The sequence below is a fragment of the Elgaria multicarinata genome, chromosome 3 (assembly GCF_023053635.1).
Source record: "Elgaria multicarinata webbii isolate HBS135686 ecotype San Diego chromosome 3, rElgMul1.1.pri, whole genome shotgun sequence".
Classification (NCBI taxonomy): Eukaryota; Metazoa; Chordata; class Lepidosauria; order Squamata; family Anguidae; genus Elgaria; species Elgaria multicarinata.
Genome location: NC_086173.1, coordinates 13,031,925 through 13,058,447, shown reverse-complemented (window position 1 = coordinate 13,058,447; position 26,523 = coordinate 13,031,925). Strand labels below are relative to the sequence as shown.

The 26,523-nt window shown below is 44.8% G+C and overlaps 1 protein-coding gene across 1 annotated transcript; it reads left to right on the top strand.

Moving 5' to 3' along the window:
• Positions 1–26,523, top strand: CDC37 (cell division cycle 37, HSP90 cochaperone). Its single transcript, XM_063119311.1, has 8 exons — positions 1–140; positions 9,021–9,302; positions 10,714–10,822; positions 13,390–13,505; positions 15,554–15,676; positions 16,441–16,623; positions 24,348–24,419; positions 25,993–26,523. Exons 1-8 carry the CDS (start codon positions 39–41, stop codon positions 26,134–26,136), a joined length of 1,131 nt encoding a protein of 376 aa, XP_062975381.1. The 5' UTR covers positions 1–38; the 3' UTR covers positions 26,137–26,523.

Here is a 26,523-nt window from a genome sequence, read left to right as displayed (position 1 = left end):
CCGGCAAGCAGGTTTCTGAGAGAAGCGGTAGCGGCGCCATGGTGGATTACAGCGTATGGGATAAGATTGAGGTGTCCGACGATGAGGACGAGACTCACCCCAATATCGACACGCCCAGCCTCTTCCGATGGCGGCACCAGGTGAGGAGGGAGCTGCGGCCTACGTCTCCCCGTCAGGAAGGAAGGAGGGAGAGAGAGAGAGAAACCCCTCCCCCCCTCTTGTGAGGGCTTTGCCTCCCCGGACCCGCCACCGCCACCCTGGCTGGGGAGGATCTTCCAGAAGGCTGCGCCGTTCGCAGGGTTGCCACAAGTGTAACCGCCCCGCCCTGTAGCCTTCCCAAAGCCTGGGCTGGGTGCGTGCGTGGGGGATTCCTTCTCCAGGCAGATTCCTGCCTTGTGAAAACTTCTCTCTTTTTTAAAAAGCTTTAATCATTACATTGTTATTTATTACGGTCACAGATCAGCAAAACCAACAACAAAACATGCAAAGGATAGATTAAAAAAGTGACATTAAAAAACAAGATACAGCTTGGTGAGTTGCTTCTCTCAGAAGGATTGCAACGTTATTTTTCCTAATTTGCATTAAGATTGTGAGAAACTTAGAGACCCACCCTTATTATTTATTTATTTATTTATATAGCACCATCAGTGAACATGGTGCTGTACAGAGTAAAACAATAAAATAGCAAAACCCTGCTGCATAAGCTTACGTTCTAATAGAATCATAATAAAACAGTAAGAAGGGGAAGAGAATGCACCAAACAGGCACAGGGTAGAGTAAAACTAACAGTATAAAAGTAAGATCAATTTATTTATTTTATTTATTTAAAATATTTATATCCTGCCCTGTATCACTAAGATCTCAGGGCGGCGTACAGATAAAAACCTACAGTATAAAACAATAAATATACACAGTAAAAACAAATTAAACCATGATCCAAGTTAAAACAATATATAATTTAAAAGCAATATGGGAGGACACATCCCTTAAACAGATTAATACCAAAGTTGTGGGGCTACATCCAGAAAAGGCTGTTAATAAAGGAAAGATTAACTTTTTTTCTGCATGCCTCATACATGTGACAATGCAAAATGACATGTTCAACAGATTTTGTTGCTCCAGAACCACAGGGACATAACCGTTCATTAACTGGGATCTTACTAAATAGTCCTTCTAGTAATGCTGACAGCAACACATTAAAGCGAGCAAGGGTAAATGCTCTCCTATGCATGGGGATGGTTAAAGCATACAGATATGCCAGAGAGACAGATTGGGGATGCTGCTGGTATACCGCCCACCCTGCTGCCCGGCATCCTCCCTGACTGAGCTGGCGGAGGCAGTCTTGAGTGTGGTGTTGGAGGAACCCAGGACGGTGGTTCTGGGCGACTTCAACTTTCATGCTGAGGCTGTCTCTGGGGCTCCGGCTCGGGACTTTATGGCCTCCATGACAACTATTGGGCTGTCTCAGTTTGTCATTGGCCCAACACATAAAGCAGGGCATACCCTTGATTTGGTTTTTGCTCCAAGCTGTGAGATGGGTAGTCTGAAGATTGGGGGGGTCCAAGTAACCCCATTGTCATGGTCAGACCATTTCTTGGTGAGATTTGAACTCACAGCGTTACTACCCTCTGCAAGGGTGAGGGACCCATTCGGATGGTCCGCCCCAGGAGACTGATGGAATCCAATGGATTTCTGAATGCTCTTGGGGATTTTCCAGTAGAGAGAGCTGGTGATCCAGCTGAGGCCCTAGCCTCACTGTGGAATGGTGAGATGCGGAGGGCCATAGACTTGATCGCACCTGAGTGTCCTCTCCGGTCCTGTAGAGCCCGCTCTGCTCCTTGGTATACTAAGGAGTTGCGGTCAATGAAACAGGCTGGACGTCGGCTGGAGCGCAAATGGCGCAAGACTCGAAGCGAAGATGACCGTGCATGCTGTAGAGCGCATAATCGTACCTATTGCGTGGCAGTGCGGGCAGCAAAGAAGGCTTATTTTGCTGCCTCCATTGCGTCCTCGAGTAGCCGTCCAGCGGAGCTCTTCCGGGTGGTCCGGGGGCTGCTAACATCCTCCCCAGCAAATGGGGCCCTGGCTCCGTCAAGGACCCGCTGTGACCTTTTTGCATCACACTTTGAGGACAAGATCGCTTCTCTCCGCAGCGAGCTTGACGTTGTTTTTAGTGCAGCTCCAGTTGAGGTGTCCGATGCCACCATCTGCCCAATTTTGTGGGATCAGTTCCAGTTATTGCGGCCTGATGATGTAGACAAGGGGCTTGCAGCAGTGCGGCCGACCACTTGCCCTCTCGATCCCTGTCCCTCCTGGCTTATAAAAGCAAGCCGAGGGGGTCTGACTGGGTGGGTCCAGGGGGTGATAAATGCTTCTCTCCGGGAAGGGGTGGTCCCTGCTGTCCTTAAGGAGGCAGTAGTGCGACCACTCCTGAAGAAGCCCACCCTGGACCCAATGGTATTAGGCAACTACCGCCCAGCTGCTAACACTCCTTTTTTAGGGAAGGTACTTGAGAGGGTTGTGGCGGAGCAACTGCAGGCACTCTTGGAGGATACTGATTATCTAGATCCATTCCAGTCTGGGTTCTGATCTGGTTACGGGACTGAATCAGCCTTGGTCGCCCTGCTGGATGACCTTTATCGAGAGAGGGACAGGGGGAATGCAACCCTGTTAATCCTGCTCGATCTCTCGGCGGCTTTTGATACCATTGACCATGGTATCCTCCTGGATCGACTCCGTGGGATGGGCATCGGAGGCACTGTTTTACAGTGGTTCCGGTCCTACCTACGGGGTCGTTTTCAGAGAGTAGCATTGGGTGACCAGTCCTCGGCCTCCTGGCAATTGAGCTATGGAGTGCCGCAGGGCACCATCTTGTCCCCAATGTTATTTAACATCTATATGAAGCCATTGGGAGTGGTCATTAGGGGATTTGGAGCTAAATGCCATCAATACGCTGATGACACGCAGCTCTATCTCCCTGTGACAACTGAATCAGGTGAGGCTGTGCAAGTCCTGGACCAGTGCCTAGACTCAGTAATGGGCTGGATGAGGGCCAATAAACTGAGACTAAATCCTGGCAAGACGGAAGCCCTGTGGGTGAGTGGTTCCCGAGTCCGGGAGACAGGCTCATTGCCTGTTCTGGATGGGGTTGCTCTGCCTCTGAAAGAACAGGTTCGTAGTTTGGGGGTACTCTTAGACCCATTTCTGTCGTTGGAGGCTCAAGTAGCCGCCACGGCTCGGAGTGCCTTTTACCATCTTCGGTTTGTTCGCCAACTACGGCCTCTCCTGGACAGGGATAGCTTGACCACGGTGGTACAGGCATTGGTAACCTCAAGATTGGATTACTGTAATCCGCTCTATGTGGGGCTGCCCTTGAAGCTGCTCCGGAAGCTGGAGCTAGTGCAGAACGCTGCAGCTCGGCTGTTGTCTGGAGCTGCCCCTTTCCAGCATGTAACTCCTCTGCTGAGGGAACTGCACTGGCTGCCTATTCGCTACCGGGCCAGGTTTAAGGTTCTTGTACTTGTGTACAAAGCCCTAAACAACTTGGGACCAGGATACCTGAGAGAGCACCTTCTCCCTTACCAACCTGCCCGGTCAGTGAGGTCATCCGAGGGCCTGCTCCTGGTGGTTCCACCTAGATCCTTCCTCCGATTGGAATCCACCAGGGGAAGAGCCTTCAGCGTGGTGGTGCCCCTCCTGTGGAATTCCCTGCCTCTGGAGGTCAGACAGGCTCCAACCTTGTACTCCTTTCGGCGCCTCGTGAAAACATCTTTATTCCAAGAAGCCTTTCTTTAACATGCAGCCTTGGATTTCTATGTTGTTGTTGTTTTGCTTCTTTTTAAATTTTGTTTTAACTGTTTTATTCTGTTTTTATTTCCATTTTACCTTGTACACCGCTCCGAAATTTTTTCAATGAGGAGCGGTATATAAATATTCTAAATAAATAAATATGAAGCTGCAGTGAGCCCATAGTTATTAAAATTATTGTAGAGCAGTGGAGAGCAAGATTAAGGTTTAATCTTTTTTATTATTATTTCCAAACACCAATAAATAAAATAATAATAATAAAAAACATTAGCGCCAAAAAAAACCAAAAAACGAACAAACAAAAACACATAAATAAAAAATCTTGGCCCCTCCCTCACCCTCTAGCTTTTTCTTTGTTGCTGCCTCATACCTGATAACTTCTCTACCAGAGCAGCACCTACCTACGACGTGCTGTCTCTCTCTTCCTTCTCTCAGAACCCACCTTATTATTATTTATTTATTTATTTATTTATAAAGCACCATCAATGTTCATGCCTCTGTACACAATAAAACAAGACAATCTGCCATATGGCTTACAATCTAAAATCACAGTAACAGACTGGGCAGGGAGGGGAAGAACCAGCCGGGGTAGGGGGCATTAAAACTAAAATATAGGAATCATCATGCTACGATTGTTAACGTTTTCGAGAAAAACGTTTTCAAGTGAGATTTAAAAACTGAAAACACGTTGTTTGAGAGTCTTTGGCAAGTACCTATAACAGAACTGAACACATCTCTACCTACCCCCCCCCCCCCAGCTTTATCTCCTCTCCTTCCTCTCTTTCGTCTGTTGCTTCTCCTGGGTCAAATTTTAGATCTTAAGCTTCTTTGGAATAGAGACCTCTTGTCTTGTTCTTGCTCTGTAAAATACTGCATACATGTGTGGTGGTATAGAAGTAAGTGTTGTTTGTGCACTACCCTGAGAGCTTGTTATTGGGTGATTTAAAAGTGCAATCAATCTGTAATGCCTAAAGTACATTCCAGTGTAGGGCACATATTATCATTGTTAGTAAGACTTTCACTTTAAGTGCATGGCCTAAAACAGGAGCCCCCAACTTTTTTGGGCTTGTGGACACATGTAGTATTTTGAGAAAATGTCATGGATTCTATCACAAAAAACGGTGCCTTGGCAGGGTGGAGCGAGTTGCAAAACACTCATTTCACAGCCTCTAGGGAATGGGAGAAAAGATGGTAGGTTGTTGCAAGCCTGGTGCATAGTGAGGTGACTGTGGGTTCATTGGAGACAGGTAATAAAGAACTATTTGCTGTTCACTACATTTTGAAATGTGTTTCTGAAACTGGCACAAGAAATACAGTACAAAAACAGAAAGTTGGAGACCTCTTAAAACAACAGTTTGATATAATAGATCTTTTTCCAACTCTCAGACTTTACAGGAGTAACAACCTATGCTGCTTCCTAAAACCCTTGGTTCCTTCCATTTATGAACAACCTGGCTGGCTTCCAACCAAATAAAGAACTGAAAGACGTGTTAGCCTATCTTAGTTGGCATCTGCCCAAACCCTGCTTGGGTTCTATATCTCTGCTTATTCTGGAGATTTTTAATTAGACTGCTATTTATCCATATGGGAAGGATGAACAGCCCTGCATGCTTTCAAGCCGATGTGTACAGCCTCAAGGACTAGATGCTAAAAAATACCCCATCCCTGGTATTCTCAGGAGCTCAAACTTCTGCTCCAGTTTCCAGTCTCTCTTCTTGTAGCTATAGAAGAGATGAGCAGCCATGCCTATATTAAGATTCATATGTGCTTGCCAGTTTCTAAGAAAAAAGCAGAGTAAGGTAAAACAGCAAGAATGATGCATGGTTTTCAAGGCAGCATCCTGTTAAAAAAAAAAAGCTTAGATCCTATCTTAAACTATTCATAGCCTATGAGGTCAGAAGAGATGATCATCTCTTCTGACCTCCTTAGGGAATTTAACCTAGTGGGATTAAAGCATACCTTTTTCTGGACACATGACCCTCTGTCTCTAAAGCTTTGCAAGCATGGACTCAGTGTAGAAAGGCAGAGATTTTAGAGAGCTGTGTTATGACAAAAACGAGTCTTGGTCTTTACTAGGCAAATGCTTGATACCCCTTTTCCAGAAATAATGACCACATGCTGCTCCCATGCTTACACTTGATTTGCCCACTTCAGTTGAAACACCTACATATTGTGCTGGCTTCTTCCTTCCTGTAATCTGTGCTAGGAATAGTGGCCTCATTCCATTGCAGAAAGTAGAGGAATTTGTGAAATGGTGGTATCTGCTGAGAATATTTGGGAGGTCTGCAGTAAACTGATTTTTGGAGTGCAAGTCTATGCATGTTGAGACAGAAATAAGTTCTACAACTCCCAGTATGCCACAGCCAACCATAGTCTGTCTCAGGTAAAAAAGCATGCATAGAATTGTGCTGTTAAGTACTAATGAGAAGGTATATACAGAAATGTCTTAAGATTAAACAGTACTTTCCTAGAGGTTCTCTTTGATATTGCAAATGTGCATAATTCTGTTGATTATATATTTAGCTCTGCATGGATTAAACCTATTGATTTTAATAGATCGACTCTTAAGTATGACTAAGCCCTCTGTCTTAGGGTATTGGACTACTTTGAACTGTGTCAGTGAACAAGTCCTAGGGTGAATGGACCTTTTGCAGCCATGCCTTAGTTTTGTTGACTGTTGTAGTCATCCTAAAGCAGCCTTTTCCAACCTGGCACCCTCCATATGTGTGGAACTACAACTCTATATATCCCCGGCATGGTCATTGCTGCGTAGGGTGTAGGGGGTTATAGTCCTATCACATCCGGAGGATGCCATGTTGGAGAAGGCTGCTCTAAAGAAAATGACCTTGTTCAGGTGACATACTAAGCCATGGTGGCCAAGCATTTTCAGCTAAACGTTATGGCTTAGCATGTCATGTGAACCATGACTTAGCATGTTTTGTGAACCATTCCTAACCATGGTGGCTACACAATCATAAGAACATAAGAAGTGCCCTGATGCTGGATCAGACCAAGGGTCCATCTAGTCCAGCACTCTGTTCTCATAGTGGCCAACCAGCCAGCGGCCAGGGATGAACAAGCAGGACATGGTGCAACAGCACCCTCCCACCCATGTTCCCCAGCTACTGGTACATACAGGCTTACTGCCTCAAATACTGGAGATAGCACACAACCATCAGGGCTAGTAGCCGTTCATAGCCTTTGCCTCCTGGAATTTCTCTAACCAATTACTGCAAAAGGGTTAGCAGCCTAACCATGGTTTAATGTGTTGTATGAACAGGCCCAATGTAGATTCTGCAGTGAAAACATATTCAAGAGAATAAACTATGTCATTTTGAAACTTTAAAACTAACAGATTTGTGGTTAGCTTTCATGGAGGTCATTATAGTTTGCATGCATGAAATGTTGTCCTTCGTTGGTGGATATAAGCACACACATTTGAGTGTGCTGCAAGGGGTAGCAGTAGGTTTGTGAAATCTCCATGCAGAGACCAGATGGATCCAAGGTAAGAATTAGTGACTCATTCACAACAGCAGTCACACGTTACTTTATTTCTTACTATGCTAATCTCACATCTGAAGAGGGACTGCTACTTGGGAAAGATACCCATAAGTCTGGACATAATATAATCAACTTTGCTGATATATTCTCGTTCAGCAATTTCATGCTGCCATTTAAGTCTGTTGTCGTTGAAATATGGTCTCTATGAGACCAGGAGCAGAGTGTACCTGATTGAAATGGCCTTCCTCTTGTTATTATATATCACAACTTTTTATATCGGACTTGTGTTGCCAGCACTTGCAGCATCACCAGTCTCTTTGACTGGCCTCCAGCACTCCCAATGAACATCACAGCAGCCATGTATAGGACCAGGCTAATGGGAAGGACTGGCACAAGTAGTCATGGTTTGGGGTCATTCTGACTCCAAAAATGTCTCAAGTGGCAAATAGAATACATTCCAAACCTTGGAGTTGGATTGCAGGAAGAGAAGGGCACTAAAGCACAGGGGGGAAACAGCCACAGCATCTATCTAGGGAGGACTGCCAGTACTCCAGCTGAGCAGGCAGGCAGCTTGGGCACTGATGAATGAGCAGACAGCCCAGGGGCATTGCTGTTGCCAACACCAAAGTGCCAACCCAGTCTTTGCCACGAAGATGCAAATTCTCTGGTTTACTGTTCCAGCCAAGATGGTAAGGGCAGCTGGAAAGATAACCCCAAGAATTTCTTATTGGTAACAGGGATTCAGGAAAGCCACCTTGGCTGCTTCATCAACTTTCTGTGCTATTTATGTATAGGGCGTGGCAGGAGGGAGATAAAGAGTAAAATCTTTACTTAAAGTAGACCCATTGAAATAAATAATGGCTAATTTAAGTTCCATTTATTTAAATAGATCTACTTTAAGTAGGACTTACAGTATATTGGATTTTACCCAAAGGTTTATGTGTGGGATGCACCTATTAGTCTGTGGCAGCTGCTGCAGCTTCTTTGGCTGGCTGATTTTTTGTCCAGGTTACATGTATTCCCTTTGTACATCTGTAAAGACAAAGGTTTGGAAATGTGTTTTAATATATCAAAAGGTCAGCTTGCCAGCAGCTGTGGGGTTGAGAATTTTCCCCTCCCTCTTTTGTCAACTGGCCTGAAAGGTCAAACTGTCCAGGCTTCTGTTGCAGTTTATAAAGAATTTAATGGATGATTACATGTCATTGCTCAGGGTGTTAGTGAAGCCCGTGACTCAACTGATAGGCTGAGAGGCAAGACCATTAACTCTAAACTGTGTATCTTTTGGTGCTGACTTAAAACCTGGTTATTTAAGAAGGCCTTTAGTATACAAAATGTCTCTTCTGTAGATATGTTGATGATATTCCTGTTCATCATTTCCTTGTTTTTGATATTGTGGACTGACTACTGATTTTGCTACTTGCTGGATTTTTTTTAGCTCCTGGTGTTTTATGATGATGGTTGTTCAGTTTTGTTTTTATGTTATTGGTTGAGTTCTTTTTTGGAAACAGTTGGGATAAGATGTTGTGGGTTTTTAATAAATACAAAACAACCTTCCTTTTCCTTTAAAAGATGCCAAGTTGCTATATTTTCATATAAGCAGCTTGGTATGACTTGTTCTGGTTTGGAGTTGTCCCAGAATGACTGCCAGTGAGAGGGGTGGTACACATGAGCCTTAATTGGACTATATTGACTGAGTAAAACCTGTTTTCCAGGCTCGAGTTGAAAGGATGGAACAGTTCCACAAGGAGAAAGAGGAGGTGGAGAAAGGGTGCCGGGACTGCAAAAGGAAAGTAAATGAGTGCCAGAAGAAGATGAAAGAACTTGAATTGGCCAACGCAGAGAGCACCAAAAGTGAGATGCAAAGGCTACAGGCTGAGGCACAGCAACTCAAAAAAGAAGAGAAGAGCTGGGAAGAGAAGGTGGAAACACTCAGGAAGAAGGAAAAGAATATGCCTTGGAATGTGGATACTCTTAGCAAAGATGGCTTCAGTAAGGTGGGTCTAGCTTTCTGTCTTGCTTTTCAGGCTTGAGGGGTCTGCACTCATTTGCAACTGCAAAGCCTTGGTATGACTGTCTTGAACATTAAGTTACGTGAATCACATACCTTTTTCTGGTGAGTTGTGGGATTTGGTTTTTCCCAGCTTGACACATTCCTAAAACCCAAGGTATACAATAATTTCAAAAGCAAAAATCTTGTTCAAGACAACTAAAACAGGTACATGGAGAAACAATCTAGACATTTTGCAAATAGAAAGAGCCAAAGAACTATGATTCTAGTTCCATAAACCCACTGAGGCTCTCAGCTTTCCCCCGCACTCAAACAGTAGCCCCTCCCCATGCCACCTTTCAAACTGTTTTTGAAAATGAGGGTATTTCAGAGGTGGGTTGTTATGAGTTGGGAAGCCAGCAGAACAGAGGAAAAAGTCAAAATCGCACTAGGGTTAGTGCAATCCCCGCACCTTAGCTTAACTGGCTTGGACGCTGGTCAAGATGCCCAGCTGGCCGAACTGCACTCTCCAAGAGCTTGCCCAGAGAGGCATATCTGAGCGTACTTTTGGAAGGTGCTGTGGCTCTGGAGTAGGCAAGTCCTTGGGAATTATTTGGACAGCCACTGAGAGTGCCTCAATGTGCCCTTGCAAGCATGCATATAAACTCATGAGAATATGCCTAGGCAGTTTTGGAGATCATATTGATATATAATACTGTTGTGAGCTGCTCAGAGAACTTCAGCTATTGGGTGATACAGAAATGTAATTAATAAACAAATAATAAATAAAGAACTGCTTCTTTTCATTAAGTTTTGCAAGTCCTGGGATTAGAAAGTGGCAGGGGGAGGGAGCAAAAGAAGGGGTGCAGGAAAAGAGACTTCTAACTCTGATCCCCCAGGAATCATTAGAAGGAAGTGTCTTCAGCAAACATTGTATAGTTTGATTCTCCCTCTCATTTTGTGGATGGAAAGTGAACTGTACAAATATGCAGACCATGAGTTGATTGCCTCCAATGGTCCCTGATAGCATCACAAATGCTGGATCTGTCTTCCTGAATAGCTAATGATGGAAGCAAGGCTGAGATACTGATCCTAGAAATATCCTGAAACAAATAGATGAGGCTTTTTTAAAGCTTCCTTTAAAACTGTTGATGTCCACAGCATTTAGCATCTGAGGCTTCATCTTCAGAGGCAACTGAATCAGTTTCATCAAAAGACTTTGCAGGACTGTTTTTGATGTTTTGAGGAAACTGATTCAGTTGCCCTATCCTTTTGAGGCTGCTTCACCTCTTTATTCTTTTGCTGGTGCATTCCCTTATTTATTTGGTCTATTGCTCCAGCCCTGAGATAGTTCAGCTGACCTTGACTCCTGCAAAATAACAGTAGTGGCACTAACCAGCTTTCTTTTGTTATTGCAGAGTGCCTTCAACATCAAGGCTGAGAAGCAGGATGAGGAGTCTGAAGAACAGAAAGAGAAGAAGCACAAAACATTTGTGGAAAAGTATGAGAAACAAATCAAGCACTTTGGTAAGTCAGATGCCGTTTCCTACGTGGTCTATAGATGAACAACATTTCCATTTTCTTTTGAATTTCACAAAATGTCCCTGGATTGTGGTCCCATAGGAATGTTTACATTATTAGGGTGGGTTTTTTTTTTTGCAAAGGAGACTTTCATATGAAAAATATGCACCAATCAGAGAGTTTACCCTAGATCTCTCTTTCTGTAACTGAGAGCACTTGGGGTCAATGTGACCAATTGCAGATACAGTATTTGTGGACTGGTACTCAACTGCAGTAGAGTAGACTGTGTGACTGGCCAGTGTGTGTGTGTGTGTGTGTGTGAAAGAGAGAGGCAGACAGACAAACTCTGGCAACTTCTTTTGTCACTGGGCCAGCCCAGAATTACGTGCAGGAATGACATGGTCTGTGCCCTACCTTGCCCCACATTCTCCTGCAGTCTTTAGTTACATAAGTTTTTGGGGTGGAGGACAAGATAACTTTTAAAATATATATAATTGGGTTAGGGCCTATTCTGGGAAAGGGGAGGGTTTGGAAATCAACCGAACTATGTAGGTGATCCTCTCTCACCTCCATGCTGCAGCAGGAGATAATTGGATGTTTGCTTAGTATTCATCCCTTCCTGGCATAGTCTGCATGCCAGCAAAGCTGGCTACTGAGCATGATAGCAACACAGTGGGACAGAAGGAGCAGTCAGTGGTCTAGCTGATATAATTTGTTGAGTTGGGGATTGCTAGCTCCAAGTCTGGAAATAATAAATTTGAGAAACGTATCTAGAAAAACAAAGACATTGGCATTTAATGTTCTATGAGCTGCTTCTGGGCAGCTCTTCTGTAATCACCCATAACAATATGTAGGCTGCCTGTTTAGTATTTATTCACCCTGTTGGTTATCTTCCCTTTTGGGTTACGAAGTTCAAAACCAAAGTGTTCTGACAGAACACACATACTTCCTTTGGGAGGCTATTCTGGAGTAAATGAAGTCCAGTATCTGTTTCCAGTAGTCTAATTAGTTTACCCTTTTTCTGATGGTTTGTTCTTGTCTCAGAGAACAACCCTGGAACAAGGTGTTTGAGTTGTTTAGCAAAGCAGAAGCAAGCAGTTGGGAGCCAGTTTGCACTCTCCCATGCATTCGAACAGCTCATGGTTAACAAATCGTAGGTTGTGCAAACTAGGTTATTCTGTTGGTATCTCTGGTGCTTGCTTCTGAGTGTGAACTCCCTATAACGCTTGGCAAGATTGCTAATAATACAAGATTGCTAATAATACATTTTCAAAATAATGGCATTAGATGTCTATGCCACACATGGAGTGCACCTAAAAGGGCTTTACTCTCTCTCTATCCTGGTTGTGCTTTTTATACCGTATTTTGTATTTTGTATTTGTGCTTTTAACATGTTGGTTGTTTTGTTACGGTTTTAATTTTTGTGAACCGCCCAGAGAGCTTCGGCTATTGGGTGGTATAAAAATGTAATAAATAAATAAATAAATATAGTGGCCTGCTGTGCATGAAACATCCAACTGTGTGCATGATCCTTGCAGCTCATGTGCTTCCTCCAGTACCTTCTCCTGTAGGAAAAGGGAAGCTTTTGTTTCAGTTTCAACTGCAGTTATTTGTTATGTAAGAACCCGGACAAACTGTAGCTAGTGTTAGCTATGGTTTAAGGAAACAAGCCAATGTATTATAAACCACCATTTGAAGATGGCTTGTTCCCCTAAACCAGCCTCCCTCAATCTGTGTTACTAAAAAGGCTTTGGATTTGAATTCCCGTTAGCTCCAGCCAGCATAGCCAGTTATCAGGGTGATAGAAGTTGTAGTTCAAAGCACCTGGAGGGACCCAATTTGGGGCAAGCTGCCCTAAGCCATAGTTAACACTATTTATTTATTGATTACATTTTTATACCGCCCCATAACCGAAGCTCTCTGGGCGGTTCACAACTACAGTTTGTCCAGATTCAGACATAACAGGTAACTGTGGTTAGTTGAAAATAGGAGCCAAAGCACTAGGGGAGGGGAGGGCACTGCAGTGTGTGTGTGTGTGTGTGTGAGTTCGATGCTTAGCCAGTGCTAAATTAATTTAGTGCCATGTCTGAACAAAGCCATTGTGTAACAAGGACCAAAACAGCAAACCACTCCTATAGAGCTATTATGGACTTTGTTTCTTTTATTTAAAAACATACAAACATTCCTGATTCCTGCTGCTGATCTTAAACAAACATATATACAGGTTATATAAAGCCCCCTTTAGAAGCCAGAAGCCTTGCTCTGGTTCTCATAGTCTTAATTGTTTTAAAACTATTATTGCCATAAAGTCTGAGCTCCTTTAATATTTACCTCCATGCATGTATCCAAGTCAAAATATCACCTCCTCCATTGATATCCTATCCGCTTCAATTGCTTCTCCTGCCAAACTCAAGTTAATGTGTTGCATATTACACACCCACAAAATGCCAGTTCTTTATAGTGCTCTCAGTGGTGTGTCAGATTCCTGGTCCAAAAACCAGTTTAGGAAAATTATGTCTTCTGTAGCTTGTGAGAACAATCTGATTTGATACTGATACTCTCCTGTTCCAAAGGAATGCTGCGGCGATGGGATGACAGCCAGAAATACCTGTCTGATAACCCACATCTTGTGTGTGAGGAGACAGCCAATTACTTAGTCATCTGGTGTATTGATCTGGAAGTAGAAGAGGTGAGTGATGCTGATGCAGCTGCTCTGGAAGCTGCAGTGGAAAAGGCCAAGAGCTACCAGTTGAACATGATAAATCTGTTGAAGTATGTGGAGAACAACAACGGCTCCCAGAGACCTCTAGTGCAGGAGAATCCTGTCTAGTCCCCAAATAATTGTGTAGCGGCTACACAATTCTATGAAATGACTAGAAAAATTAAACACGCTCATGACTATAATTATTGGACTCAAAACAAAGGAGGAAAGTGTGTTTTGAAAAACTTTGGGTACTGCAAGTCAAGCTGTTAAGGGCCTTCCCCTGTATTTATTTCAGATCTTATGGTTAAGAGTCCAGATAATGATTTTGCACACTTGGATACTAGCCATTAGTAGCAGTATATTACCTTGTGCAGTTTGATAGTTGGCTACCTCATAAACAGCCAGTGTAGTTCTGCACGGAACAAACTGCCTGGCCCTGCTTTAACAGATTATTTCAGCTGTTGTTTTGTGCCTGGTATTGCAGCAGTTGGGGCTTTTGCTGAGTCAGCTGCTGCTGTCTCACAGCCAGCTACATGTCTAGAAGAAGGCACCAACTTTAGAGATAACCTCATGAATTTGTTGAAAGGCATTGCTAATGTTTGGTATAGTCTTTGTGACAGTGTAAGGTGATGCACGTTGGGGCAAAAAAACCCAATTTCAAGTATAACCTAATGGAATCTGAGCTGGTGGTGACTGAACAAGAAAGAGATCTTGGGATTGTGGTGGACAGCTCAATGAAAATGTCCACCCAGTGTGCGGCTGCCGTAAAGAAGGCTAACTCCATGTTAGGCCTTATGAGAATACAACGGCCAGTATCGTACTGCCCTTATACAAATCTATGGTGTGACCATACTTAGAATATTGTGTACAGTTCTGGTCATCACACCTAAAAAAGGATATTATAGAGCTGGAAAAAGTGCAGGAAGGGGCAACTAAAATGATTAAGGAGCTGGAGCATCTCCCCTATGAGGGAAGGTTACAGCATGTGGGATTGTTTAGCTTGGAAAAAAGGAGGCTAAGGGGAGACATGATAGAGGTGTACAAAATTATGCATGGTATGGAGAATGTGGATAGAGAGACATTTATCTCCCTCTCTCAAAATACTAGAACCCAGGGTCATCCCATGAAACTGATTGGTGGGAGATAAATAAAAGGAAGTACTTCTTCACACAGCACATAGTTAAGTTATGGAACTCACTACCACAGGATGTGGTGATGGCCACCAATCTGGATGGCTTTAAAAGAGGATTGGATGAGTTCCTGGAGGCAAAGGCTATCAGTGGCTACTAGCCCTAATAGTTGTGTGCTATCTCCAGTATTCGAGGCAATAAGCCTGTGTGCACCAGTTGCTGGGGAGCATGGGTGGGAGGGTGCTATTGCACCATGTCCTGCTTGTTGATCCCTGGCCGATGGCTGGTTGGCCACTGTGTGAACAGAGTGATGGACTAGATGGACCCTTGGTCTGATCCAGCAGGGCCCTTCTTATGTTCTTAACTGGAAGGTAACAGAATGGCCAGGAAGACAGCATGCTGTACCTTCGATAGTCATGGTGCTGGGCCAGCTTCAATCTGAGAGATGCTTGGACTGATTTTATTTTTGTATTAAAATTATTTATTGCCTGCCTTTCAAGCCAGGCAAGGTCCTGAAGGCATTATCCATGAAGAAAACCATTAAAACAAATTCAAAACAACAAACCAAATTAACAGCAGAGCTATGATTAAAGCCTCAAAGCAGAATTAACACCATGTTAAAAACATTTAAAAGCCGAACAGGAAAATAAACCTTTTTCACTGCCTGCCTAAAATTGAGTGAATATGTGGGCCAGTCTCACCCTAGGGAGGGATTTACACAATTGGAGTGATGCCACAGAGAAGGCCCTGTCCACGTCCCCACCAACCTAGTCCACCAACTTTTTAGGTCTATGTTGAAGTGTGAATAAACCTGTTTCTGTGCCAGGCTGAAGCAAGTGTGCTGCTGAGGAGGAGTGTTGTGCATCTTGAAAAGTTAAACTGCTTTTTTATCGCCTCTCTCAGAAACATGCTTTGATGGAACAAGTGGCCCATCAGACCATAGCGATGCAGTTCATCCTGGAGCTGGCCAAGAGCTTGAAGGTTGACCCTAGAGCCTGTTTCAGGCAATTCTTCACTAAAATCAAGGTAGAAAAGCTCTCCCTTGCTGGCTTCATTGTCTTGCTTCTTGGTTAGCATTGCACTCAGAGTCTGCTGCACTCAATGTTGGACAGCTACTTTGTTGGCTGGCAAAAATACAGAAACAGCAGAATAACACTAAGTTGTCATTTTCCCATAGCAAATGTTCCCTTAAAGCTGACAGTTCCTGAAATGAATGTCCACAGAGTTCAGTGCTTGGTGTTGTGCAATCTTGCTGAATGAGTCAGAATAATCTATGGCCAATAATCTGATATTGGGGGCAATTCTGTTGGTGGCCTGTATGGCCTTTCCCAACTGCATGCTCTCCAGAGATGAGAGTTGTAGTCCAACACATCTGGGGGGCACAACGTTGAGGGGGCTGCATTAAAGAAACCATGCAGACAGTACTCCACTACCACCCGTCCATCCCAAATATTCTCTTATGAACCCTGAGATGAACATAGGCTGCCCTCTTAATACTGCCCTCCAGGTATCTAGCCTACACCTCAAGAGCCCTAGGAGTTATTTTGGTAGCAGCTTTGTGTTTAGGGAATTGCATTTCTCTGGAGGCTCGCCAGAGTCTTAGCTTGAGTATAGAGTGGAATATTTAGGCATGGGTGGCCGTTTTATGGCAAGTTAAGCAAGTTGTGAAGGAGTTTGGGGAGAGCGGATCACTTTGGTCTTTGAATGAAGGGTAGGATGCCAGTTCAACGCCTTGTGCTCATACTATGTTTTTTCTTCTTTTGCCTGCCGCCTTCCCACATTCCATTCAGACTGCTGACCAGCAGTACATGGAAGGCTTTAATGATGAACTGGAATCCTTCAAAGAGAGGGTGCGAGGCCGGGCCAAGGCACGCGTCGAAAGAGCCATGAAAGAGTATGAAGAAGAAGAGCGGCAGAAACGACTGGGACCTGGAGGCCTTGATCCTGTGGATGTGTATGAATCGCTCCCATCTGTAAGTAACTCAGGGAAATTGCTAAACAGCTGAAGCTTCAAGTTGAGGAAATTAGTTACATGAAATGGTCCTTTATTTCGCTCTTGTGTGTATTTATGGGAGGGAAAGTGGGATGCTGATGGAAAAAACAACAAAGACTTTGCTTTGATACCTATGTTATCGCAAGGTCTCAGAACTAATGACTCTCATGTAGATGAAACTACTTGTATTCTTACTGCCTTGCTGCCACCAGAATCCTTAATCTAACTGTTCCTCCCCAGAAAGCTCTTCTGCAGACATTCCTCTTGTGAAGGTACCTGCAGCAGAGGCAGTTCCATCAGGTATCAGATTTGTAGTGCACCTGATTCCTGTGGCCTCTACCCTGGTGGGCGTTCAGGTCTTGCAGATGATGAGATATGAATATATAAAATTGCCTTATATAATTGTCATTTGGTGCACTGCTGTCTACTGTGATTGGCTGTGGTTCTCCAGTGTCTTGCACAGAATTCTTTCCCAGCCCTGCTGGGATACCTTTAACTGGTGCTGCCAAGGGTTGAACATGGACCTTCTGCTTGCAAAGTATGTGGTCTACCCCTGAACTTTGGATAGCCTTTGCGGTTCCTGTAGTTTGAAATGTTGGTGCAGGGCTGTTCCTTCTTTCCCTCTCCACTTCCTATTTATTTATTTCTTACCCGCCTCTCCCTTTGGATTGAGGCGGGGAACAACATTAGAACAGGAATCAATACATTTTTAAAATTCTTGATTTTACATTAATCTGGGTAGGCCTGCCGGAAAAGGCTAGTCTTTAAAGCTGCCTTAAAATCACACAGTGTTAATTTTACGAATCTCCTCCGGCAGGCCATTCCACAATCTGGGGGCGACAGAAGAAAAGGTCCTCTGGGAAACTGATGTCAGCCTAGTTTTAGCTGACTGAAGTAAGTTCACCCCAGAGGACCTGAGTGTGCGGGGAGGACTATATGGGAGAAGGCGATCCCGCAGGTAACCTGGACCCAAACCATTTAGGGCTTTAAAGGTAATGGCCAACACTTTGTACTTTGCCCGGAAACTAATTGGCAGCCAGTGGAGTGATTTTAATGTTGGGGTAATATGCTCACCCCTAGATGTACTGGTGACCAACCTGGCTGCCATATTTTGAACTAGTTGAAGTTTCCGAACTAGGTGCAATGGTAGCCCTATGTAGAGCCCATTGCAGAAGTCAAGCTTTGAGGTTACCAGCGCGTGCACTACTGTTTAGGTCTTCTGACTCTAAGAAGGGGTGCATCTGGCGTATCAGCCAAAGCTGATAGTAGGCACTCCTGGCTGTCGCGTCTATCTGGGCTGTCATTTGGAGCGACAGATCCAGGAGCACCCCTAAACTGCGAACAGTCTTTCAGGGGGAGTGTAGCCCCATCCAGAACTGGCTGACACACCTCCAAACCTAGGTCAGAGCCCTCGACAGCAAGCACCTCTGTTTTGTCTGGATTCAGCTTCAGTTTGTTTTTCCTCATCCAGCCCATTACCGCCTCCAAGCATTCATTCAGAGGGGACACACTATCCTTAGCTGATGCTGTTATCGAAGGCATAGAGAAATATATTTGGGTGTCATCAGCATACTGATAGCACCCTGCCCCATGCCTCCGGATGATCTCTCCCAGCGGTTTCACGTAGATGTTAAACAGCATTGGGGATAGGATGGCACCTTGTGGTACGCCATACAACAGCTCCTTTTTTGAGGAGCAACTATCCCCAAGCATCACCATCTGGAATCTACCTGAGAGGTAGGACCGGAACCACTGGAGCATAGTGCCCCCGATTCCTAAACCCCTCAGGCGTTCCAGAAGGATACCATGGTAGATGGTATCGAAAGCCGCTGAAAGGTCCAAAAGTACCAGCAGGGACACACTCCCCTTGTCAATACTCTTGCCGAGATCATCCACTAAGGCGACCATAGCAGTCTCAACTCCGTATCCTGCCCTAAAGCCAGTTTGAAATGGGTCTAGAAAATCTGTATCATCCAAGACTGCTTGGAGTTGGAAGGCAACTGCCTTCTCAATCACCTTGCCCAAAAATGGAAGATTTGATACTGGTCTGTAATTATTAAGGTCCAGGGGATCCAGGGAGAGCTTTTTTAGAAGCGGCCGTACCACTGCTTCTTTTAAACATGGTGGAAAACTCCCCTCCCTGAGAGATTAATTAACAATATGTTGTAGTCTAACTGCATCTCCTCCCTGGGCGACCAGCCAAGAAGGACAGGGATCGAGAGGACAAGTTGTCTTCCTTACTCGTCCAAGCAGCTTGTCCACATCATCAGTACTCACCAACTGAAACTGATCCAGTGTAATCCTACTCACGGAGTTGCTGGACACTTCAGCTTCTGTTATAACGACGGCATCTAAATTGGCTCTTATCCGAGAGATTTTATCTGTAAAATGATCATTAAATGCATCACAGCGAACTACCGAAGGCTCTAAAACTGGGTTCAGGGGAGGAGGTGCCTGAGTTAGACCCCTCACCACCCTAAACAGTTCTGCTGGACGTGAATTCGCAGACGCAATGCGGTCAGAGAAGAAAGCTTTCTTCGCTGCACGTATTGCCACCCCATAGGAACGAAGATGTTCTCTATGATGTGCCTTGTCGGATATGAGACGAGTTTTACTTCATCGGCGCTCCAGTCGTCGACCTTCCCGCTTCAACTTCCTGAGATCTTCTGTGTACCAAGGTGCCCGATTGGAAGCAGGTCGGAGAGGACGTTTGGGGGAAATCGTGTCGATAGCCCTAGTTAGGTCTTGATTCCATCTATTGACCAGGGCTTCAACAGGATCGTCGACAATACCAGCCATAGCACCCTCTAAGGCTTTGTGGAATCCAAGAGGATCCATCAGCCTTCGAGAGCGGACCATCTTAATAGGTCCGCCACCCCTGCAGGGGCAGATGGTAGCCATGATATTAACCCTGACCAGAAAATGGTCTGTCCATGACAACGCAGAGGTATTTATCACCTCCGCCCACAGATCTGTCTGTTCGGAACTGAAAACAGCATCGAGAGTGTGACCTGCTGAATGTGTGGGTCCAGAGACCAATTGGGATAGGCCCTTGTTTGTCATGGATGCCATGAACTCCCGAGCTGCACCTGACAAACCATTCCCGAAAGGGATGTTGAAGTCGCCCAGGACCAAAAGCCTGGGCGACTCCGACACCAGTTCCGTGAGCTCGACCAGGGAGTCTGATAGGCAGCGGGGTGGCCGGTACACTAACAGAATCCCCAGTCTATCCCTGGTCTTTAAACTCAGGTACACACACTCGATGTGATTCAATTCCCGGACAGGAAGTCTGGTCAGGTTGAGATTATCCTTATAGACCACAGCTACTCCACACACCCCCGCCCACTTTTCCTCACCTGCTCAATAACACAGTACCCAGCTGGGAGAGCCTGGGCCCATGTCGGGCCACTGTCATCTCCCAGCCAGGTCTCTGTGAAACAAGCCTGGTCGGCCTCATCTGTGAGGAGATCATAAATTATATTTCTTTTGTTTTTAACCGACCTGGCATTGCATAGGAGCAAGGAAAGGGTCCGTGGTTGGCTTGGTTTGTTCTCCAAGTTCCCCAGGGTGGCAGGGCGACCAGAAGGAAAGATGGGTGTTAAATATCTATCTCTCCTTCCCCTGTAATGGCACTTCACCCTGCCATCACCATATTGTGTGTCTGAGGGGGAGGGTGTCTTTTAAAATATCTGGTTGGATGCTAAAGTGGGGAAGAAGCAAGGGAGACTGGAGCAGGCAGAGACCATCAGAGCCTGCTTCAGTTGGACCTCCACCCCACCCCACAGGGCTAACCGTCATCTTCATCCTGTGGGGAAGAAGAAGGAGCTGTTGATCTGCCCCTCCATTGGGAGATGAGAGGATGGAGCAGGGCCTTCCCACCAGCCTGAACAGTCTCCTTAATTTCTTTTTATTTTCTCCCTCTTCCCTCCCTATCCCCTTTTCCTTGTGTGTCATGTCTTCTTTAGAATGTAAGCCTGAGAGCAGGGACTGTCTTCTTTATTGATCAATTGTAAGCTGCTCTGAGAGCCTTTTTGGCTGAGGTGCGGGATAAAAATACTCTAAATAACAAAGTGTTGGCCTGGAAGCAGGAAAAGCTCTTGTGCAGATGCCCTCATCTTGGGTGTTCTCCTGTTAGGGAAATTCCCCAAACCTGGTAGGAAAGGGACGATTTCACAAATGGTCCAGAAAAAGAGACTCTTTATTTACTGTGCACACAGGAAACAGCCCCCTACCTCATACAAACCAATGGCAGAGACTCTCTAGCCATCCTCGACATCAGCATACATTTATACTTCATCCAAGTTGCTCTGATGAAGTCATACTTTCCCCTCTGCCCTCCTGTGACTGATCACAAGTCCCATACATGTTCCATAAACAGAAACCCGTTCTTACGTAAACAATGCCATATTTTGGCAGCCTATGACCAGTACAAAATGTTGCATTCTGTTCCTTGATAAGCACCTCAAGGAGAGATAGGAATTCCAGAGTATGCTCTGACCCTTCAGAAATGCCTGGTCAGAGGGCTTTCGATGGTAAATAGATTAAACAATGCACATCTCCAAGTCTGTATTCTAAGTGATCAAGACAGCCTTGGGGGGTTTTGTAACTTGCTTTGAAAGGCACGAAAGGGGGGGCTACAGGGAAAGTTGTTTTTAATTTCTGATGATTCTTAAATTTTATATGCTTTTTAAATGTTTACTGTTTAAACTTTTGTAAACAGCCCAGAGAGCTTTGGCTATGGGGCAGTATATAAATGTAATAAATAAATATTATAAATAACGTGTCACTTCAAATTGAGGGGCTTCAACAGGAGCATTTTCAGATTTCTCTGTCAATCCCTCATTTGTAGGCATTTATAACCAATTAATATGCCTACACACATTTCTCCTTAGAGTTACTGATTAATAGACATCAGTTCCAAAATATCTCTACTCTTGGTTCTCTAATTTCACACAAAACCCATTTGTCTATCTTTTGACTGAGTGACAACAGTGGCTAGTTTTTTGAACAGCCTTTGGCACATGGTTTGATCAAGGCAACAATTGCATAAAACACAAAAGATGCAAGAAAATCAAAACAAAAAGTCCAAAAACAATAAACTCAAAGATCCTTGTAACCAAGACTAAATGGACCAGTCCTATTATTATTATTATTATTATTATTTATTTATATAGCACCATCAATGTACATGGTCCTCTTCCTTCCTCATTTGTGCAACCTCTTGGATGTTTTTCACGTGTTCAAAGATAGTGTTAGTATGATCAGACACAGACATGCAACAGTCCATCTGCAAAAGGTCTTACTTACAGATTATAGGTGAAGCACAGCGGATCCGATTCTCCCCACCCCATACATGGGAAATAACATGCCCCCTGCCCCCCTACCATTTGCCCCTAGGAAAAGGGCTCCAGCAGTTTGGTCTCTCAAGGACTGGGTGTTGCAAATCTTCCACATGGACAGCTCAGGAGTTACACGAGCGATGGGAACCAGGATGCCTATGTTACAGACTTATAGGCCCTTTCCCTACAGACTTGCTAGGGTGGTGAACTCCTTCCTGCAAGTGCTTCCTTCCATCCACATTCGATCGTATCCAGAAAAAGAGGGGAGGAGGCCTGAGAGCCTGTCCTGCTTGGGCTGTAGGATGCGCTAGGTGCAGGTCAGGTATATACAGAGGGACGATCAATCCAAACCGAGGTTAGCGCACATGCAGTCAATCAGTCAAGAGGGTCAGGCAATAACAGGAGTAGTCACAATAACAGGCAAAGGTCAAGACACCATAAACAGTCAGTACTTTACACAGTCCAGAGGCAGAGTCGGTAAGCAGTCCAAAAGGTCAGTAAACTGGGTATCAGGCAAGGCAAGGTTCAGGAGACATGGTTCAAGGCAGGATGGACCAAAGTTATTCCAAATGCAGGCTTTTAAGCCTAAAGCCTGTTGGATCCCACCCAGAGCTCAGCTGCAGTAATCAAAGCTCTCCTTTCAGAGTCCTACTCCTGAAGAGACCCTTTCTCCCTGAGGAGACCCTTTCTGCAGGCGAGCACTCCATCACACAGGAGCTTTAGTCGCCTGTCCCTTGAGGCAACATCGCTCCCTGGGGTCATGGGGGTGCTCAGCCTCTGCCTCAGAGGCAGAGACCCTTTCGCCTGGCAGGGATGGTCGTGCAACTACCTCCCCCAAGGGCTCAGGCTCCTGTGTATCTGATGGTGGTCTTTGGTCTGGGGCTTTGGCTTCTGGGACCTCTAGCTCCTCCTCTGAGGAAGACTCCTCAAGTAGGGGTATGACATCACTCCCCTCCCCATAATCGCCCCCCATACCGATTTGAGGGGCCCGGTTTTCCAGGATATTGTTGGTGGAACTGCCAGACCAGCTTTGGAGCATGAACGTTCATGGCTTCCTCCCAAGAACAATCTTCTGGCCCATAACCTTTCCAGTTTATGAAATACTGGAGCCGGCCTCGGTATAGCCGGGAATCCAGTATGCCCTCCACTTCATATTCCTCCTCCCTGTCCACTGTAATGGGTGGCGGTGGTGATGGGTGAACCTGAAAAGGATGGGTTGGTAAATCAGGGACCAGAAGTGAGCAGTGGAACACTGGGTGAATACACAGAGGGGAGGGCAATTGCAGGCGGAAAGCTACCGGGTTGATTTGTGCGACAATAGGAAAAGGTCCAATGAAACGGGCATCTAACTTGCGGTTGGGCCGACGGTTAGAGAGATACTGGGTTGACAATCTCCAACAGCCAACACTGGGCCAGGCTGGTCTGCAAAATGTTTGTAAGCATCTTTGGCCTCATCCAGTTGCTCTTTCAAGACTTGATGTAGTGCCTGGAGTTCCTGGAACATTTGATCTGCAGCCGGAACAGAAGAAGGTGGGGAGACTGAAGGAAAAAATTGGGGGTGGTAGCCGTAATTTGCAAAGAAAAGGGTCTGTCGAGTAGAAGAGTGGAGGGAGTTATTATGATATGCAAACTCTGCTAAAGGGAAGAGCTCCGTGCAGTTGTCCTGCTGGAAGTTCACGTAGCAACAGAGGTATTGCTCCAGTGTAGCATTAGTACGCTCAGTTTGCCCATCAGATTGAGGATGATGGGCTGAAGAGAGGTGGAGCTGCACCTCCAAGGACTTGAACAGGGACTGCCAGAAATGAGCTATGAATTGAGTGCCACGATCCAAAACCATGTGTTCTGGCAGACCATGTTCCATAAACAGAAACCCGTTCTTACGTAAACAATGCCATATTTTGGCAGCCTATGACCAGTACAAAATGTTGCATTCTGTTCCTTGATAAGCACCTCAAGGAGAGATAGGAATTCCAGAGTATGCTCTGACCCTTCAGAAATGCCTGGTCAGAGGGCTTTCGATGGTAAATAGATTAAACAATGCGCGTCTCCAAGTCTGTGTTGTTATTATTATTATTATTATTTATTTATTTATATAGCACCATCAATGTACATGGTGCTGGAGTTTTCTGTATCTTGTTGTTTTGAAAGGCACGAAGGTGGGGGCTACAGGGAAAGTGCCATCTCAAATTGAGGGGCTTCAACAGGGGCATTTTCAGATTTCTCTGTCACTCCTAATAGTACTCCTTGATGGAGCTGGGAAACCACCCTGAGTTTGTAATGGAGTGACAAAGAATTGTTGTGAATGGGTTGCTCGCCTAAGCAGATTATCTCCTTGGCTAACCATACTACCATCTCTTCTTCCCAGGAGCTCCAGAAATGCTTTGATGTGAAAGATGTGCAGATGCTTCAGGATGCTATCAGCAAAATGGATCCTACTGTGAGTATCATCAGAGCTGGGTTCAGAATTGGGCTCCCTCTTTCATGTCGTGGAGCTGTGTGTCCAGATAACTCCAAAAGAGATCAATCCCTGTTCTTGATTGTGCTCTCACATTTACATGTGTTCTCCACCCCAATTCAAGTATAGGTAAGGACCTAAGGGGTATAGTTCAAATTCCTAAAATACTTAGAACGGAAGTATTTCTTTGATTCTAAGATGCCCTTTTTTCCCAAATAAACATCTCTAAAAATGGGGTGCGTCTTAGAATCGATGGCGTCTTAGAATCGAAGAAATACGGTATACCCCTATACTTGTCTATTGCGAAGGCCGCTCCCCTCCTTTTCGTTGTTTGTCTCCACCCCAATTCACCTATGATCTTGAGCTTGGAGACATTTGTTCACATTATAGCCAATTACTGCAATTTTTCAGCTAATCCATCCCCATCAACCCACTTTTCCCCACTTTGTGAAAAAAGTCTGGTATTTATTTGTACTATAATTGCATGAGGAGGCAGTATCCTAGGCTACGAAGATTCAGCAAACATAAATGGCCTTACGGTACTGGACTTGCTTGCTCCATTAGCCATGTCTGATACTCTGCTTGCTTTGCTAAAACCAGTTCCCTTAAGACGTGTTCAAGCTTTGTAGTCCTTTTGCTTTATTTTCTAACCTTATTATGTTAGGGGGGAAAAACATTCATGCAGCATTTTGCTTAGTAATGGGTGAGCTTCCCTTAGATCTGCCTGGAATTGGTATTTATGGAATTTGTATTTGCACATTTTATCTGTGAGCATTTGACAAAAGCTTGTTTGATTTCCAAGAGTCATCTCTCAATTCATCAGGTTAGCACATGTGTGTTAATGATGTTGTCTACTTATATTTACATTCTCACCCTCCCCTGGGAGTTGTTGAACCTTGGGAGTATTTCTGCACGGCTGGCTTTGATTGCCTGGTCTGCTAACAGTGCATGCACAGAATTAGGTTTAACACTTGGAGCTAGAAAAGAATACCTGGGGAAAATAGTGTTTAATTCATAATAAAGCTGAGCATTATGAGCTGGACAAATGCATTTACTGAACCAGGCAATTACAAACTTCAATGCTATTACTTGTCCGTCTTCATAATTATTACATTCTCCCTTGATGCCCTTTAAAAAGCTTTAGGTGGGCAGCAGCAAAAAAAGAGAGACTGGCTTCCCACACCCCAAGTGGCGGCTTTTGCACTAAACCTTTTGCACTAAACCTTTTGCACTAAACCCTTTTGCACTAAACCTTTGCACTAAAAAGGTTTAAATTTAGCTTATAGTTCACTGAAGTGGCATGCTGCCAAAATAAATAAATTCTTCACGGCACCCCACTGAGTGCATTCTACAAGAACGATCTGGGGAGATGAAAATGGCTCCTGGGGCCCCGAAATTTGCCAGCCTAGCTTTAGGTTATTAGAGTACTTTAATTTCCTTTTTTTTTTTTTTAGAAGGCCAAAGCGGGTGCTAGGAATTCACTAGAACTGTTGTTCATCTAAAGTGCAACATGCATACGGCCCTTAAACAGTATGTGTTTTGTGTTCCGTTGTAGCAAGCGAAATACCACATGCAGCGATGCATTGATTCCGGCCTGTGGGTGCCAAATTCACGGATGACAGAGGGAGCTGAGAAGGCAGAAGGTGTCTATGAAGAGTTGAAGAGGGAGAGCTGCGAGGAAGATAAAGGAAACCCTTGAAGCTTCGGCCAGCTGTCTGTAAAACAGAATGCCCCTGTCAACCTCTGTCCGTTCTTCTTTCCTTTCACACCAAACTGTTCAGCGATGATGTGCTTTTCACACTTAGACACTTCTTGAATTGTATGAGCTGCTTCTCGACTGGCTCTCTCGCTCACCACATCAAAACACACCCCTGAGGCCCTGCAGCATTGTCACCTGTTGGAAGCCAACATTTTAGGGGAGGTTGTGCAACTCAGCACAGGCTCACAGGGGCTTGGCATGGCAGTTCCGCCTTCTCTCTTGTTGTGGTATTGCCAGTCAGCGTCATAGTTGCAAACGTGCTGTTATATCTTATCTTTTTGTTTGGCAACCAGTTAAAGCTATTGAGCAAATAAAAAGATTGAAATA

Coding starts and splice junctions, on each gene's coding strand:
- CDC37 (XM_063119311.1), top strand. CDS start 39: ATGGTGGATTACAGCGTATGGGATAAGATTGAGGTGTCCGACGATGAG. Junction 141..9,020: donor TCTTCCGATGGCGGCACCAG/GTGAGGAGGGAG, acceptor CCTGTTTTCCAG/GCTCGAGTTGAAAGGATGGA. Junction 9,303..10,713: donor GCAAAGATGGCTTCAGTAAG/GTGGGTCTAGCT, acceptor TTGTTATTGCAG/AGTGCCTTCAACATCAAGGC.